This window comes from Anser cygnoides, chromosome 14 (genome assembly GCF_040182565.1).
Source record: "Anser cygnoides isolate HZ-2024a breed goose chromosome 14, Taihu_goose_T2T_genome, whole genome shotgun sequence".
Classification (NCBI taxonomy): domain Eukaryota; kingdom Metazoa; phylum Chordata; class Aves; order Anseriformes; family Anatidae; genus Anser; species Anser cygnoides.
The window spans coordinates 2865345-2882731 of NC_089886.1; the positions used below are offsets into that span (position 1 = coordinate 2865345).

General features: G+C 45.2%; 1 protein-coding gene across 1 annotated transcript; it reads right to left on the reverse strand.

The window, feature by feature from the left end:
• Positions 1-682: 682 nt before the first annotated feature.
• On the reverse strand, positions 683-15147 carry VDAC1 (voltage dependent anion channel 1). Its single transcript, XM_048057040.2, has 9 exons — positions 14997-15147; positions 10092-10161; positions 9461-9510; positions 8388-8540; positions 8245-8297; positions 6245-6472; positions 3019-3169; positions 2486-2543; positions 683-1642 (listed from the first exon to the last, which is right to left on the reverse strand). Exons 2-9 carry the CDS (start codon positions 10156-10158, stop codon positions 1551-1553), a joined length of 852 nt encoding a protein of 283 aa, XP_047912997.1. The 5' UTR covers positions 10159-10161; positions 14997-15147; the 3' UTR covers positions 683-1550.
• Between the last annotated feature and the right edge of the window lie 2240 nt (positions 15148-17387).

Here is a 17387-nt window from a genome sequence, read left to right on the forward strand (position 1 = left end):
ATCACTCCTGGATTCTGTCTTCATTACATTTCTTTCTTTGAGGAATGCAGGTTGAGAAGGTCAATGTCATAAGAAACAGCTTTCTATCAGCAGCAAGTGTCCCATGAACCATTTGTCATGAAGGTTCAGAGAAAATTCTTAGTCTTTGTGGAATGAAAAAGAGGAGAAAACAGAAGAAAAGAGGCAGGAAAAAAAAAAAGAGGAAAAAGAGAGAGGGGGAAAAAAGAAAGAAAAAAGTATTGAGGCAAAATAACTCTATTTCCTATCAGCTACATTTGAAGGTTCTAAGACCCTCTACACCTAGGCAACAGTTACCTGTCACACAAGGCAGTCAAGACTAGGCAGAAAGTCTTGGGTGAACAGAAACCTTATTTTTCTTAACTTTTTTTGGGGAAAAAAAAAAAAAAACTCTGAAGACCAAAGAACTGGTGGTCATTCATCTTCTCATATTCTGTAGATTTTGGTGATTTTCCCCATTTTGAGTCCATAAAAGTTCCAAATTTACAGAATCATTCAGGTTGGAAAAGACCTCTAAGATCATCTAGTCCAACCTTAAATATATGTTCTTTAATGTTAATTCTTTAATGTACGTTAAAAAACATGCACTAAGATATTGCCAATCTGCTTCCTGAGCCAAGAATAAATATGAACTTGTCTTCACAATAATACACAAAGTGAAAGGTGACATTTCAATATTTTATTCAAGTTGGTTTGGGTTGGGTTTTTTTATCCATTTTTAGTAGTGTCAAGTACAGCATTTTGGGGTCTAGTTCCACACAAAATGGAAGACTCTCTAAAAATGTACCCATTTAGTTGCTAAAAAAAAGTGGTAATAAAACAGAATTCCATTTTAAATTTAGTGATGCAACTATGTGATTACAGTTACAAAGACTCTTCCCTGATTATGTCCCGGTCTTACAAGCTTTCCATTTAGTGCAAGGGAAAGGAACCACAGTACAGGACAAGTTGTATTGGCTGAGTCACATCAAACCTCCTCGGCAAAGGAGTTATACAAGGTGGACAACCTAAAGCACTCTGGAGACAGCTGTAGGTGTAAGATAACCAAACGAGACAACCATTCATCAAATACCCACAACAAAATAAAAATAAAAAAATCCCTTTTCAAACAAGCTTGAACATTCCATCGTGAATTGAAACCTTAAAGTGTCGGAACATTTTGCTTACAGAATTAACAGTACAATATAGTGGTCTGTAATTCTTGAAGTCACAATTTTTATACCACATTAACATATTCCTTGTGCAATCAATATGTTAGTAAAGGTAATAACACCTTCCTATTTCCTATCATGTGGCAGCTGACAGATGTGATAGGCAATAACATTCCCCCAAAAAGCCTGGAATTAGGATTTTTTTTTTAATGCTTTTTGTCTCCATTTCTGAAACATCATTTTAAAGCTTAGCTGTCTTTAAGGACTAGCAGGACTGATACTTAGCAATACTTGCATCCCAGACATAAAACATTGAAAGGTACAATATATTCTGAAGGTAGCTATGCTGTATTTTCAAATTAGCAATTGTAGAATCACTTTTTACGCTTCAAATTCCAATCCTAGGCCAAGTTTGTGACCGCCTGCATTGACATTCTTGCCATCCAACAAAGCTGACAATGTCAGTTTGATACCTGCAAATAGAGAAAAGTCAGAAAAGACTGCTGTTAAAACTCAGAATAAGCTTTACATTCAGTAAATGCAGTGTGTGTGCTGCTGCTCTAATTTACCAGGTAGTTAGGTTAATGTAATTTGGCAGCTAGCTATGTGAGGACTGAGCTCTGTAAAATAATTTGCAGATATGAAATCTCTCTGAATTCTGAAAGTTAGGATAAGCAAACCACAGTGATAGACTCTGCTTTTTATCATCCCAAGTAATTAAAACCCTCAGTCAGTTCACTGCTGCTGGTATACTAGTTAATCTAATTTCAGGCTTGGGTATAATGAAAAACCGGGACCTTGACACAACCTCATTTTTCTAAACCTCTTTAAAATCTGGGAGTGAAAGGGCCTGAGCCCTGTCTACTGTAGTACCTTCTGTCAATCTGCTTGGTATTCTGGCAGCAGATTTTTTAGACTACACTAAAACAAACCCTGCCGCTGTTAAGATCGTCCTCTTCTTGCACCAGCAAACCTTGCAAATATACCACTTAACAGCAAACAAACTCAGTGACAGGAAACCTCTGGAAGTACTAAAAATACATTTTCTTATCTGTGAAACATTTGGTTGGAGATAAACTTTGTATCAACATAAAAGATAATCTGAGGTGTCAGTGGGTGCTGGCTTCTAGCAATTCTGTTTCCAATAGACATCCAAATTTAACAGACTAGTCCCTGGAAAAGTTCACCACTGGGTTGCCACGTGGAACAGCAATGTTACAAAACCAATCACAGTATGTCACAAAAAAAAACCTCCCTGATATTTCAAGACTGAAATACCATTTATTGATGTCTGAATTTCTTCTGCATAGACCTACCTGGCTTTAAAGTCTGAGTGTATCCTAGTCCAATCAGGCTGGAGTTGTTCACTTTAGCCTTAAAGGGAAAAAGTTGCATACATAAACGATCTGTATCTTTCTTTAAAGTCCTTCCCATTTGAAAATTACATAATATATTTTAAACAGGTAGGTGATTTCAGGTTTCAAATCACAAGAATAAAATAAAATCTAGAGTCAATTTTGCCATAACTTAAAACCAAAATCTCAACAAAACTTCAGTTGCTACAGACAATGTTTTTGTTAACTAATTTTGTATTTTTTTTTTAATAATAACTGAAAAATCCTCAGAATGGTGCCCAATAATACAATAAAACATTTTGTATTAGCTTCAAGGAAAATCCAATAGGCGAGCTTTCATTCAGCGCAAAGCTAAACAAATAGATTTATGTGCCAATTATACAACACTGAATTGCATCAAAACTGGACTTTACTCATTGATGTAAGGTTGCTTCACATTTCCATTACAAGAGCCTACTTTCAAATGCTTTTAAATGCACATATATAGCACTCACAGAAAAAGAGGCATCTGGGTCAATCTGATACTTGGCTGCTATTCCAAAGCGAGTGTTGCTGTTACCAGCTGTCCAAGCAAGATTCACAGCAGTTTCCAGTTTATCATTCACCTTCTGGTAAATGGAGCCTCCGAATTCCGTTCCATCATTCCTGGAAGGAATATATCAGTCTAGTTTTAAAATGCATCCCAAAACAACCATCTATGTTTCAGTAGGATCTGAATTTGCAGAACATTCACTTACACCTCATTTAATCTCTCTATAACAACTAAGATAGAGACATTTGGCCAGATGGGTTATGAAGTCATTTTTAAATGCTTAAATTCATCAATAGTTACAATATTTCAAAAAGCAGTGTATGAAAAAAAAAAAGCCATAACAAACTATCAAAAATAGACTAATGATGACAGTTTCCAATTTCCCCCTCTCTGTAGACGGGAATCTTTGTAGTAAAAGACATTTTTTTCTTCTCTGCATATCTATGAAATAATTATTTTCCCAGACATACATCTCCCTAGTGCCCCGAAAGGGCTGTACCCCAATCACAGAGCCTGAGAGTCATCCTAACATTGCCTCATCAGCATGCTTTTACCAGACACAGATGAACTGTATCAGAAGTGAAGGTGCCAATTTAACATCCAAGTCTATCAGCTCTTGCAAATGAATACCATTTGCCATGGCCCTTATGGTATGTCTGCATTATAGAAGTCTGTACTAGCAACTGAAATGAAACTCATTTTGGTTTGCAGACAGCACTAGCCAACAGCTGAATGATGAAAGTCTTCAATTTCTGCTACCGAGTAGCAAAGCTTCCAGTTACTACTTACACCAGTGTCACACAGTGAGTAAAGTGTGCTAAATAAAACACAAGACCTTAGAGCACCCAGATCATAAAAGCAGAAGCAAATAATTTGAGTAAGCATTGCAGTCCTTGGAAACCAGTGAGCATCTGGATTCCCATTTTAGCTCATTTCTTAAAAGAGGATACAAACATATTGCACAAAACAGGCTTTACACCACAGCAAGACCTTTAGAGATAAAATACTTATTATTTCTAAATTATGAAATAAACTAGTTCCAATTATTAGAGTATACCAAACCTTTACTGATTAAAAAAGGCAGATTTCAAATCTCTCCACTTTTACCTCTTTGTCACAATGTTCATTAGTTCACAAGAGTTGCATAAACAATACTGATATGCCTATTTAAAAGTTCAAGCAATAGCAGCAGCTTTTTAAACTGTTAGAGCAATTCTTCCAGAAAAATGCTACAATACTTACTTCAGATAAGACTGAAGCTCACATATAACTGCATGTGCTTGGCTCTCAAGAAAAGGAGGGATTAAAAAGGACTGAGGAGAGCTGGTTATACAGGCAGATTTTGTGCAAGGTTCCCATACAGCTCTGTCTTGACCTGCAACATTAGGGGGGGGCGGTCTGAGCTATGCTCAAAAAGTGAGGAAAACCATATTTTAAACTAGAAATTATCCAGCCCTATCTCCCTTTATTTATCATGTATTACTAAAAAATTATAAGAAAAAAAATTATCAAGGCTTCTTTTAATTCTAGTAACAGCGCTTTTCATGCATAGATCAAAAACATTGTCCTCTATGGAAATGAAGATATTTAAGCACCATTAGGGAAAGCAACTTGCTCAAGTCCCTGGCTGGTCTATGAACCTGGCTGGTCTATGAAACAGCCAGGAACAAAAGTTGATGTTTCAAGCCCCACCTAGTTGATTTATCTACTATGCCACCGCATCCTTTTGAAACACTGAACTGGCTAGATATAATGACCGAGCACACCAGCAATGCAAATTCCAAACACGACTGTTTCCTGGGTTCTACAAAAGCTCTGACATGTTTCAAAGCTGAAACATGTCAAAAGTACCTAGCTAATCCATTAATATCAATAACTAAGATTTCCATTCATATCACACGTTTATGGTTTTGCCTGTCAAGTGGTCGAGTACGAACATTAAACAGGCAAACAAGGCATCCTCCTGAAGATGATTCATCATTCACGGACAGTAACGGTGACCTAAGAAGCAGATCGTTGTGGGGTCCAAGGAACAGCAGCAGGGGCTCAGACCTTACTGTACTGTTCTGAAGTTATTTTCTGCTGTTGCTTTAATCGAGAGTAATAGTAATTACAGGATTTTATAGCAAAAGCCAATAATACAACATTTTGAACTGCTGCAGTGTAACAGAGGTGAAAGTCATTGTGCTTGAAGGAATAGCTCATAACTACAGAGTGGAGGGGACCCCGCGTATTGTTTTGATGAAAGTTTTCTGCCCACATTTTTGTGCTTTGGCAACCCTTCAAACATGCCGTCTGGGCCATGAAGGTTCAATTGTTCTGCGAGGCAGTTTGAGCTTCCTAAACCAGATCTCTGCGAAACAGCATGAAACAGAACAGAAAGCCTTTGAAGAAGCAGCTCCAGGAAAGCAGAACAGTTGTTCAGCCCCGAAATGGGAACAGCCTGCAACAGCTCTGCTATATGCAAATATGCAATTACCCAAGGGAGCGGTAAAGGAGGTGGGGGTGGAGCAGGGATTGCCTAATTAAAAAAAAAAAAAAATCTTCCCAAAAGACATAAATTGCTTCTTTAAGAGGAACAGGAGACAGAGAAATTAAGGTTTTCATGGAATTTAGTCCTAGTTTCCCATGTATTCAGAAAAGACAAGCGCTGGTATAAACAGATTATTAGGAGTTTTAGGAGTTACAACACTAAAACAAACTTTTACACCATATCCCTTCCAGTACCGAAACTAACCCAGTCCGTATATCTTCCACTCATTCCCTTTTGTCTGTTCTTGTTCACTCTGTGATTAATTTTTTCTTCTTCAGACCAAACCACCATTTTGTTTGATTTTGACATGCGCAAAAAGGAGGCCTTGCTTTTACTGCAACTTTCATGGACAATATCTTTGTAACCCACTTGTTTTATAAATCCACTAATAGATTCCAAAGATCCGTATCTGTTAGAAAGAGGGACTGTGTGTGCTTGGGTGCTCAGTGAGTCCCAGTTCCTTCCATTCCTTCACCCATGTAACTTAAAAAAAAGCTAAAGTAGCTAAAAAATGCAGTTTGTCATCTTAAATGAAGAAGCAATGTCAAATCCACCACTCCCTCTATCACAAGTGCTGAAATTCTGTCCCTTTCATTGTCCTAAATGCATCAAAATCCTTTTACATTCTTTTTAATGCCCATCTGCCAATACTTACACATTAGTATGAAGCTGGAATTCATCGGTCTTATAGCCAACAGCAAAGTTGCTCTGGGTTACTCTAGACTTGGCCGTCTCAAAAGTCATTTGGTAACCTGCCAACCACCCCTCATAGCCAACCACCAGCGCTCCACGTATCGAAGGACCAGCAATATCAAAATCCATGTCGCAGCCCATGTTGATGTGTTCCCTTTTGTACCCTGTCTTAACTTTAGCGCTCTTTTTCCTAAAGAGAAAAGAAAGAATCTCATATCTTGCTCAGGCAGCAACTTAACCAACTCAGTTACTTTAAATCAATGTAATAGTACACACACCCGGCGAGTCACACGATATGGCCCCTTTTCATATGTCACATTTGCAAAAACAGAATTCATCTACAGTGAATTGTAAGCAGTAAAACGCAGCGTGGTGTCTTTCCGAGCTGCGTTCTGCCAAGCAGCACCACAGCAAATCAGACTTGAGGTGACAAAAGCTAATCCTCATCTCAAAGTAATCTCATGTTTTAGAAGTTTTTTAGAGACAGGGAAATGACGGAAACTGTTTGCCACAGACAAAAGTAGTTGGCTTGGACCAGCTGAACTTTTTAGACAATCCTGTTTAACTGGGTAATTTCATTTACTGTGTCCAGAAATCACTGCTAGGGAAGAAGGCTGCTTCGGTGGTTCTGACACCCCATTTTCGCCTTATGATGTGTTATAATGTTTAATGGTTACAGCCATAAGGAAGGTTAACACAGAAATAAACTTTCCTGAGTCACTTGCTCCTTTTTATTCTATTGGCCAGGACAGTGCTTGCTCAGGTGTCCTTCTGTCTGCTCACACCATGGGAGCAGATCCTCAGGCTGCAGGACAGCTACACCTAGTGCATTCAGCTACTCTTCTGCAACAGTTTCTTCTTTTCTTTCTCTCTTACAAGCCTCTTCTCTCTTTGACCAAATCATTTACTGAAATCTTTCCAGAAAAGTCAGGCCGATTTGAAATTTCACATCAACCTTTCACTTCAGCTAGCAAAAACAGTCCCCAGGAACTGCAAAACATGCTGTATCAGACCTGTACAGAGATTGTTCTATTATTATTATTATTTCTGACTCAGAAATTTCTTATGTCTTCCAAAATCATAAATAAAGAGCAGCAGGGCCAAAAATACTAGCATTAGCTTGACTGCAAATTCCACAACAGCTGAGAAATAATTATCAACAAAAACTAGCAATTATTCTGGTTAACAAATACAAAAATATCTATTTAATCTAGAGTTAGGAATGGGCTGGAAGCAGTTGACAATGAAGAACAACACTAAATTAAAGGCAGGGTGAAGTCCCCACTGGGACTAAAACCACAGCAGCCTGCCGTGTAGCATGCCGCAGTGGGAAGCTCATGTGCAGACCGTTTTGGCTCACTGGCAGCACTGCTTGCAAAAAGATAATCAGGAGAAAAAAAAATAAACCAACATCTAGCCCTACAGCTGCTGCTTAATCCCTCTGGCCCACATAAAATGTGGCATCCGATCACGGGGTCCACAATGCTCATCCAACACCAAGGCACGCTGTGGCCAGCAAGAATTCAGATGATAAATTCAGCTTGGGAAACGAGCCCAATTACTGTGTCGACCTATTAGAGCCATGGCCAACTGGCTCGCGGAGCTTGTTAAGCTTTGCATTACAGCTGACTTGTCTGGCATTTTTATTCAGGCAGTCGCTAAGTACTCGTTTTCCAACATGGCCAGAAATAAGCAACAGGGGCACAAACAATTCCTTCCCACCCCGATTCTGACTGTAATTTCCAAGTTACTGTATTTCAAAGTTGGTTTACTATAGGTTAGGTTTAAAAAGGGATAGTTAATACTAAGACTTAGATCAGATGTATAAGATTTATTTATACATAGGTAGATTATTAAATGTCATGACATCTTGGGACAGAAGGAGTAAAGACGACAGTATTTTGGAAAACTAAAACTAAGAAAAATTGCTTTTTTTGTCTCTCAAGCTTACTAACTTCTTACCCAGTGTTAGGAGAAAAGGAGGAGTCAAAGGTCAGCTTCAGGCCACGTGCAAGCTGAACAGAAAAGAAATTCACAGGTTGGATTTATAATCAGAGATTGTCACAGATTAATTTTTAGACATGACCTTTTGATCCCCAAATTACCTGATCTTCGAGAGTGATCTCAGTGCCTAGTGTGTTGTCAGTGTTCCACTTTTCTGTGAACATCAATCCATACTCCACCCATCTGTATTTGGTTTCCAAACTACCACTGACTTTGCTCGTTTCTGAGTTTGCTGAACCTGAGCTTGTAAATTCCTAAAGAGAGGGCGAAAAAAATATATATATAAATTTGTGTAGATATGTGTGCGTGTATATGCGCACAGGTAAATACTCATAGAACATACCCGTCATTATAATTTGGGATACTACCCAATACTTCACTGTCCTCAAAAGACTTAAGAATACATTTGCTAGTCATTAAAACCAACACACACAAAAATGTCAGTGTCAGGGAGAAAGAGCACTGCATGCTAAGGAATGGTCACAAACCATTCTTAACATTTTAACACAAAGCAAGGGGCTAGTCTGAGAGCTAGCTGGTGTACAAGGTGTGCCTGTGGATCAGTTTGTAAGCCTGCAAATACTTCACAGAGGTATTGTAAAGATCAGCTCCAGCACACAATTACATCGCCACTACGCTTGTTTTGTGGCTGCTAAGAAAAATAGCACGTCGCACATTTAGAAATTATACTGCCCGATATTCCAACCACAGGGCACGGGGAAGTCGCTAATTGCAACTGTGCATAAACTGAGCATCAGCCTTGGGCAAAACATTATTCCAAAACGCTCCTTAATAGAGCCCCCGGGGGGTTGTGCCCCATGCTAGCCCTAAATCAAACCCTTGGCAGCAGAAAAAGCCAGGGGAGAGCACAACCTTTCGGACTGTGGAAGCAGGGCGTGTTTCTAGCCAGGGAGCCCGCCAGGCAGGAGCTCTGCTGCCCGCCCCGGGGGTCTCGGCAGCACCGTGATGGCTGCAAAGGTGCCCCCACCACACCGCTGCCCCCGTCTGCGTGCGGCCTCGTGGCAGGATTATGCCCTAGGTGCAAAGTACCTCGCAGGGCTATAACGTATCTGAAAACCGATAAGGGGAGGGTAAGGGATCCATACTTCTATTTTTAACCAGAAAACACAGGAACACTGCCATGTTCGGGGTTTCAAGGCCTGTCCAAACTCACCAGTCCATTCTCGGATTTTGTCTTCAAATCAAGTTTTATTAACCCAAAACCTAGAAAATGAGGAAAAAACCATGAATTATATATATGTTAATTTGATAGGCATTTCTGATTTATTTCACAAAGCTTCCTTCTAAATCTCCTGTGAACTACTAAAAAAAAAAAAAAGGAGTACAACAGGGTACAACTTTTGAACCATGGGATTTTAAGAAGCAGTTTATGGAGCTCATACTCCCTTCAGATAGCACTGACTGCACTAGTCCTGCTGACCTGTGATATCACCGGGACCAGATTAGGTAATAATGTCTTTATTCATACCGAGCAGCAGCTTTTTCATAAGGAAATTGCTGACATCAATGGCCCTATTCATGGCACAGGGAAACAGTCAAAATACAACACTCAATTTTCTTTCAAAACAGACAACGGACCTATGGGGAACAGGAAGAATTTTGTCAAAACAAGAATAAATCACCCTCCCTTTCCAGACAGCAGTGGTAACGTGAAACTAGGATATAAAATTCTCTGGATTCTAAGGAAATGGTTGGAATGTTTATCAGAGAAAAACAATAACATCATAGCAGTTTCAGGAATCAGGTAGACAGTGAAAGATCAAAGTTATTTTGGATTTATTTACCATATCCTTTGGTGAAAACATCTCTGGCAGATTTGCCCAGATCAGCATAAGCAGGTGGAACAGCCATTTTCTGGGGAAAAAAGGGAAAGAAAAAAAGAGAGAGAAAAAAAAAAATTGGGGAGGGAGAGATTATTACTGTGTTCAGAAACTTATTTAATTCACTTAAGCAAAGAGCAACTTAAGGCAAATTTCTAAGTTTCAGACAGTTTTATTTTCTACCCACAACCTATTAATTAAATACAGCCTGAAGAATGTAGCTCCAGCAAGTAGCTGGATTTGATTTTATTCTTTAGCCAGCATAAGTGAGTAGTGTGCATTTGCCATTGAGAAACGGGTTGCAGAACAAATACGAAAAAAAAAAGTCTGTCTTTCTAAAGGGTTCATTCTTGTTCCCTTATCAGTACAACTGCATGAACAAACACCTTTAAAAAATATATATAGGAAACATTTCTCCTGTTTCTTGCAACTAATCTATGCGTTCTGATGGGAAGAGTTAGGACCTCAGGGCTTCCACTCAGGCAATGCGGCCAGGACAGGCCTCTAGCATCAGTAACGCCACTCACTCCCTAATTCACAGCAGCAACCGGATAACATTTATGTTAGCGAAATCATTCTTCACCTTCAGTTTTCTTTGACTTTGGAGCTGCTGTTAACATGCTAACATTTCTCCTTAGGCGTTGACCTTAAAGTGTTTTTCTGGTCATCAGCCAGGGAAAATCTGAACGGGCTGAGAAGAGCTGGGACTGAGGGGATGCCACACCATGAGCACCCGGGGCCAAGAGCAATGCCCATTTTGCCCCACAGGTCCTTGCTTCCTACGTTCGGCAGACTCCGACCTCTCTTAGCTCAGAGGCCTCCTGCGTGACATACGAACGCATCTGTTTTCGCTGCCACTGAGAGAACCGTCTCATCGCAGGTGGAGGGCAGAATACGATCCTGCGAGGAACGAACCAAGCAAACCTACTTTCTTATCCCAGAACGGCAATTTGTTCTAGGGAAGCCAAGTCAATGGTCTGAAGTGGTGTACACCTTCTGTCTCTATAGACAAGACTTCATAAATTTTTAAAAAGCAGGGAGTTGAATCGGACTCGTAAAGCACCTCTCGATACACCAAAATTCCGTATTCCCAAACGTTTCGGTTATGTGGCATGACAACAAGCTGATTACATAAGAGCGGAAACGCTGTGAAAATTGCCTGCCGGTCCTTGCTCCAGCCTGTTCCATGCCAGCAGAAAACCATTCCTCCCCACCCCAGCGCCAAGAGCTGGCTCCCGGCGCGAGGGGTGCCCCCCGCAGCCCCCCGGGAGGCAGCTCTCCGGGCCAGCACCCTGCGCGAGCAGCGCCCAGGGACCTGCAGCGGCCACCCAGCGCCTCCAGCACTCGCTCCAGCAAGCTGCTGCCTGTCAGAGCAGGATATTGCTATTGCATAAGCGAAGAATCCCTGTCCTAGAGGGAACAAAACAGATCTGGTGGCTGAACCAAAGCAAACAGTCTTCCCAGAGCGCACACACACGGCAGGGTGCAGGCTGTGGTGCAGCTGCAGCTGGGGACACCGCCTGGGTGCGTGAGGAAGGCCCCTCCGCTCTCTCCAGCTACAGCTCATCAATAAGTTGCAGCCCCAAATATGTAAGCAGCTAAATAGTTGAATTAAAAACAAAACCAAAAAAAAAAAAAATACCCAGTGTATTCTGGATTCCAAGGAAGTGCCAGATGCTTATGTTAGACCTAAACGTCTCCATTTTTTGTGCAAACACGAAAGCTGGGATTTCAAGTTTATAAGCACTGCTCTGCAAGAGAAGCCATTTTAACAGTTGGTCAGGTGTGGTTCTGGAAACACAAAACCTGCCTTTAAACACAAATAAATGACCAAACCGAGTATTAACTGTCTTCTTTAAGCAGATCCTCTGCCCCTTATTAAAGCCACCAAAAGCAGAGCTCTGTGCCCCCCTGGGTGAGCTTGCCTTGAAGCCTGACCTAAGGAGGCACTCGGATGACCCCAAGCCCAAGACACGGTGGGATGGGTCACTAAGGGGGACGTTCAGGAACCGCTTCTTCCCCGCCACAGCAGCCCAGTCTCATGAGTGCCCTCTGACGGGTATTTCCATTTAGCGTCATCAAAAATTTAAAACGCTAAAGATCCATCCATTCGAAAATCAGATAAGTATTGCTTTGAGAGACGATGCACCGCTCTGCCAGCTGCCTTTTGGAACCTCCCGGCTCCATTTTGCCAGCAGCCCCTTTGAGCCGCTTTGTAAAATGAAAATATTTTCTTGAAAACTGAACGCTGCACGTTTTTTGGTTGGGTTTTGTAGAATGTGTGTGCGTCTCCACGGGAGCCGCAGGGCTCGCCGGGCCCATGAGCTGGGGCAGGCTGCTGCACGGCTGCGGGCTGGGCTCTGCCTACAGGACAGTGGGAGATGCCTGGATCTCCACTTAGGCAATTACTCTAATTAAGGGACAATACCGAAAGCCAAATCCCTGCCTGTTGTAAGGCAAATCGTGTAACGCACACGGAACAAGGTGTTTAAAAATGCTGAGCGTGGAAAACATGATGAAATATGTATGTGGTGGTTAACCTCGCCGTTGTTGTCAGCAAGAACAAAAATAATTATTTCTGCTTGCAGGGGCTAATCAGAAGCCTCTTGTTTAACAGATGGAAAACAAAACTGATTACATCCTGTGCGAGTGCGGGTTGTAAGACAAGCATGCTTAACAGGGATTCAAATCCTTAAAGGATCAAGGCATGGCCACAGCCAAGCGCCCTTGCTTTTCACCAGTGGGTTCTCAGCACATTAACTCAGATTAGGTTAGGAGGGAGATGAATTCAATGCTCTCATCCCTCTCTGACTGTGCAAATATCTCAGAGTGACTACGCACCTCAGCTCCAACACAAGGCAGACCAAGGAGAGGATACGTAATATGTTCAAGCGGGAAAATATTCTGATTTTCTTGAGTGGGAAACACTGTAGCACAAGTCACAACTGAAGTCCTGCAGAGCTGCGTTCAGGAAGCCTGAGCAGGGCAGCCAGCTCGAAGCACTGCTGCGAGCAGCACCTCTGTGAGCACTGGGTTGTAACCACGTGGGGAGGAAATGGGAAGCTTCCTTTGGAGCTGTAGGACCCTAGCGCCAGCCCTAGCAAAGAAGATTTCATTGAATACAAGGCAGTTCCATCAGGCTGAATTTAAATATTTCTCAGTGACGCAGATGGCAAAGTTTTTGGCCACGCAGTTCTGTGCTTTGAAATCCAAATGGGCCCAGTGGGCAGCAGGCGGCCGGGGCGCCCTTTGCGAACACAAGGACTGGCTGCGACCAAAGTCACGTCCACCTCTGTGACTGGTAACCCTCAGACATGTCTACGTTGAAGTTTCCCTACCCAGACTTATCAACTTTATGATACTTACATGAGAGGAAGGAGCTGTATAAAATTTTAAGATAAGAATAAAATCAATGGCAGGTTAAATTGCCACGAAGACAATGGGAGTCTATCGGATTCAAGGCTAAGAAAATTGAAAGGTTGGATTTAGCCTTACTCTAGTCGCATTTTTCCTAATAAACCTGGGCCTGCGCAGCAGTTCTGATGGTGACCACAGGTCCTAGTCTGACACCCAGCAGGTGCTGGGACACGTCCCCAGTGTGCGAGCAGGGGGGGGCAGAGCATCAGGTCATGAAACGAGGAAATGTCTGCATGAGGAAAAAAAGCGCGAGGGTCTTTTGCCTCAAGATCCCAAAATCTGATCATTTCCTATTTATCTCCTCTATTGACTGAAAAATTATCCCTTGGCATGCTTTTAAGCATCTTTTTGCCCCCCAGCCTGGGCAGTGTCATTTCACAACCAAGCTACCAACACCTGTAGGATCAGAGCCCTCCTGCTGCAGCTTGGCTTTCAAACTACACATGACAGAGCAGATTTACTTTTCACTGATTGAATCATGCAACATTATCTGTCACCCAATAAACGCTGGAGCATAGAGGAGATAAAAACCTTAAAAGCAAATACAAATACCGTGATTTAGTCTAAACTAATATTTACGGAACTAAAGAAAGAAAGAGCCCGCTGTTAATTGCGTGGGTACAAGTTCAGAACGGCGTTGTACCGAAACCCCTTATTAAGCTATCGCACATAAATACCAATTAAACACGGCTGGGGGATGCTGCAGCCTGCGGCAGCTGCTGGAGCTACGAAAAGTGTGAGGTGAGAACAAGGAACCAAGTTACAAGTCCAGGTTAACCGCCCGTCTCTGCAGCCCCTGGGTGAGGCTGCGTCCCACTGGGGGTTCCTGGCGGATACTGGTGGCACTGGGGGACACTGGGCGTACTGGAGGGCACTGGGGGATGCTGAGGGAGCTGCTCCTGCTGCCCTGCCCTGCCAGCGACGTCCCCAGGCCCGGCCAGCACCCAAAGGCCCTTTTGGGAAGGGGTCGGGAGGAAATTTGGCAGATGCAGCTCCCCGGGCCGATGACCTGCGCCCAGCTGAAACTGGGAAGCGCCCTGACCCCGGGGACGGGGAGGGAAGGGCGAGGGGCGCCCCGCTCACCCCGCCGGCCGCTCTCAGCGGGGATGAGTCAGCTCCGCTCCGTCCGCAGAGATCTTCCTCGCCTTTTTCATGTATTAATTTCTTTCTGGAACAGCTGCCCCGAGCCAGGCCGAGCCTCTCTCCCCTCGCCTCCCGCCGCCGGGAGCTGCGGGCCCGGCTTCCCCCCGGGGGCCCCCAAGGCCCAGCGCGGCCGGGGGGCTGCGGGGCCGCTGCGGGGAAGGGGCGATCGCTGCCCCCCGCTCCCCCCCGGGGCTCCCTGCGAGGCCGCTGCGCGTTACGTAAGGAAAGCTCCGGCCCCGTTAGCAGAAAGGGGCGAGCCCCCCAACTCCTCCCGGCACCCCGGGGACCCCCGAGGACCCCCGGCCCTACCTGGCCCCGCGGCGGCGGCCCCCCCGCTGGCCGCGCTGCTCCCGCTCCCTCCTCGGCCTCCTCCGGCTGCCCCGGCCCCGGCCCGGCGCCTCCCCGGCCTCTGCGGCGGCGGCGGCTGCGCGGCGGCGGGCGGGGACGGGCGGCGGGGCGGGGCGGGCCGGCGAGGGCCTTGCGGCCGCACCGGGCCCCGGGAGCCGCTCCCCCGGGGCAGGGCTCACCGAGAGGCCCCGGGGTTAGGCCCCCGAGAGACCCCCGGCACCGCGGTGGTCGGATCCGGTGGGGGGAAGCCGAGCTAGGGTGGGGGTAAAAGGGCAAGAAGGGGGTGCTGGAGATGGTTCCCGAGCCGCCGAGGGGTGTGGGTGAAGGTGTGGGAGAGCCCGGGCGAAGTGAAGCTGGGCTGGCTGCTCCGGGAGACTTCCATCTTCAGAACTCCCTCCTGGAGGCAGGAGTCAGCCCTCTGCTGAGCCCACGACCGAACGGTCCCGGCGGCGAAGCGAGGCGGGCTGTGCTCTGCTATCACACAGGAGCAGAGGCTGAAGCCTCTCAGGATGAGATACGAAACCCGGCCGTCTCTGCCGGAGGCTCAGAGCATTGCCCACGAGATAAGCAGGAGACTCATCCCACCCAGCAGGCTGCCGGTGGTCCTGACATTCGCCCTTCCAGGCCCAGTGCCTGCGGGAGATATCTGCTAGAAGAAATCGTTGCTAGGAGCTCACATCCCACCCCTGGGAAGCTTTACTTATGGCTTTTACCATGATTTCTTGCCTACCCTTTCTCCTTTGCACAGTGGGAACGGATAGTAAGAGGCATTTTCCCTGCCTGTGCTTTCTCCTGGCTCACACCTTTGCTTTCCCGGCAGCATCTCCCCAGAGAGGCACAGCTTCCGCGGCTGTGCCCGCCGCGGGTGGCTGCACACCTGGAGGTCAAAGTCACCCTGCTCGGAAACGTGCCCAGAGCATGCACAGCACTTGTGAACAACGCCCAGCTCTCTCCCGCAGAAATCAAGGGCCCGGGAAGGCTGGGGCATGTCCCGGTCTTGCCCTGCTGCAGTGTCCAGATCCAGCCCGAGAGCTGGATTGCAAGCACAAGCCGTTCAGCTCATCCGGGATCTTGGCACCCAGACTTCTTGCTTGGGTCCAGGATTTCAGTTTCCAAAGTTTACTTTCCCCCTTTTTTCAGGTGGTTGCCCATTTCCTATCAGTCCCAGCAGATGCTCTTTCCAAATGATGGAAAGTTTCTGAGTCCACATTCAAGCACAGACATTGCGAAACTTTACAGACTTTAAGCTGGCTGTAAAAGAACAGGATGTGAGAATGCTCCATGCCTGGAAACAAGCACATTTCTTGCCTGCAGTTGGAGAGGATAACGAAAGAAAAAGAGCACAAGGGAATACAGCAAACCACAACTGGAAAAGCTGAGATCCTGTGTTAAAACAGAAATACCTAAGGTCTGCGAACATTGCTTTGTTGGGCTGTTTCCAGTGCTGCGAGCAAAATCTGGGCTCAAACTGAAAATAAAAGGGTCTTTCTGTTGAACAGAACCACGCAAGTGAAGTGGGGTGTGGGATTCAGTGAGGTCACAGGCATGTCTTAGCTTTCGTGATGAGATGGTGGAGGAGAAAGGCGTGTGTAGCCACATGCAGACCTCAGAGAGCCAGCTGTGGCAGCAAAAGCTGAAGAAATTGTGCCTGCTACCAACTCTGTGCTGAAATAAAGCGCAGTCTGCTGCCACGACAGAAACCCATGGAAACAAAAGGTCCTTTTCACGTTTGGAGAGTTACTTCTAGCCACAGCCATTCTGTTGGTTCAGCTTCCAAAGCACCCCTGCGAGCGCTGGTGTTGACACAAGATGAAGTCAGGCTGCAGACAGCCCCGCCGTGCCGCTGGCCACAGCATGCGCTGTCCCCGTGCCCCGGGGCTTGCCGGAGTGTGCTCAGGGCTGATGTCACTCACTGTCCCACCAAAAGCCAGCCCAGCAAACGTGGCTGGGGGCGTTTCTGCCAGGGTGCTGAGCCAAAGCCGATCACCCCAGAGGCAGAGGAAGAGATGGGGCAGCACGTGGGTAGGAGTAGGATGCCCCCATCCCACTCGGTCAGCCACGGCTGTGTCTTCACCCCGAGCAGCAGCTCCTCAACCTGCCCCACGCCGGAGCAAGCGCAGCCTTGGCTCTTCGCCATCTGCTTGTGCCAGAGGTGAATCACGCAACACCAAGGCTGGCTTACAGCACACTGCCTGCCCGCCGTGCTTTCACCCCTAGCATCATCCTTGCTGCCACCCCATTTTCTCCAATATATTGTTTTATTACTTCCTGGCATAAAAACCCTTTTATTACCTGCATGCACACAGATTACAGCCTGCTCCCTGCGTCCTTTCCCTAGCTCAGGAGATTTTT

What these genes read in the sequence shown, in the direction of transcription:
- VDAC1 (XM_048057040.2), bottom strand. Translation starts at nt 10,158, where the DNA reads ATGGCTGTTCCACCTGCTTATGCTGATCTGGGCAAATCTGCCAGAGAT. An exon ending in AGATCACTCTCGAAGATCAG is followed by an intron (nt 8,298 to 8,387) that starts GTAATTTGGGGA and finishes TTTTCTGTTCAG; the next exon opens with CTTGCACGTGGCCTGAAGCT. An exon ending in TTCCAGCTTCATACTAATGT is followed by an intron (nt 3,170 to 6,244) that starts GTAAGTATTGGC and finishes TATTCCTTCCAG; the next exon opens with GAATGATGGAACGGAATTCG.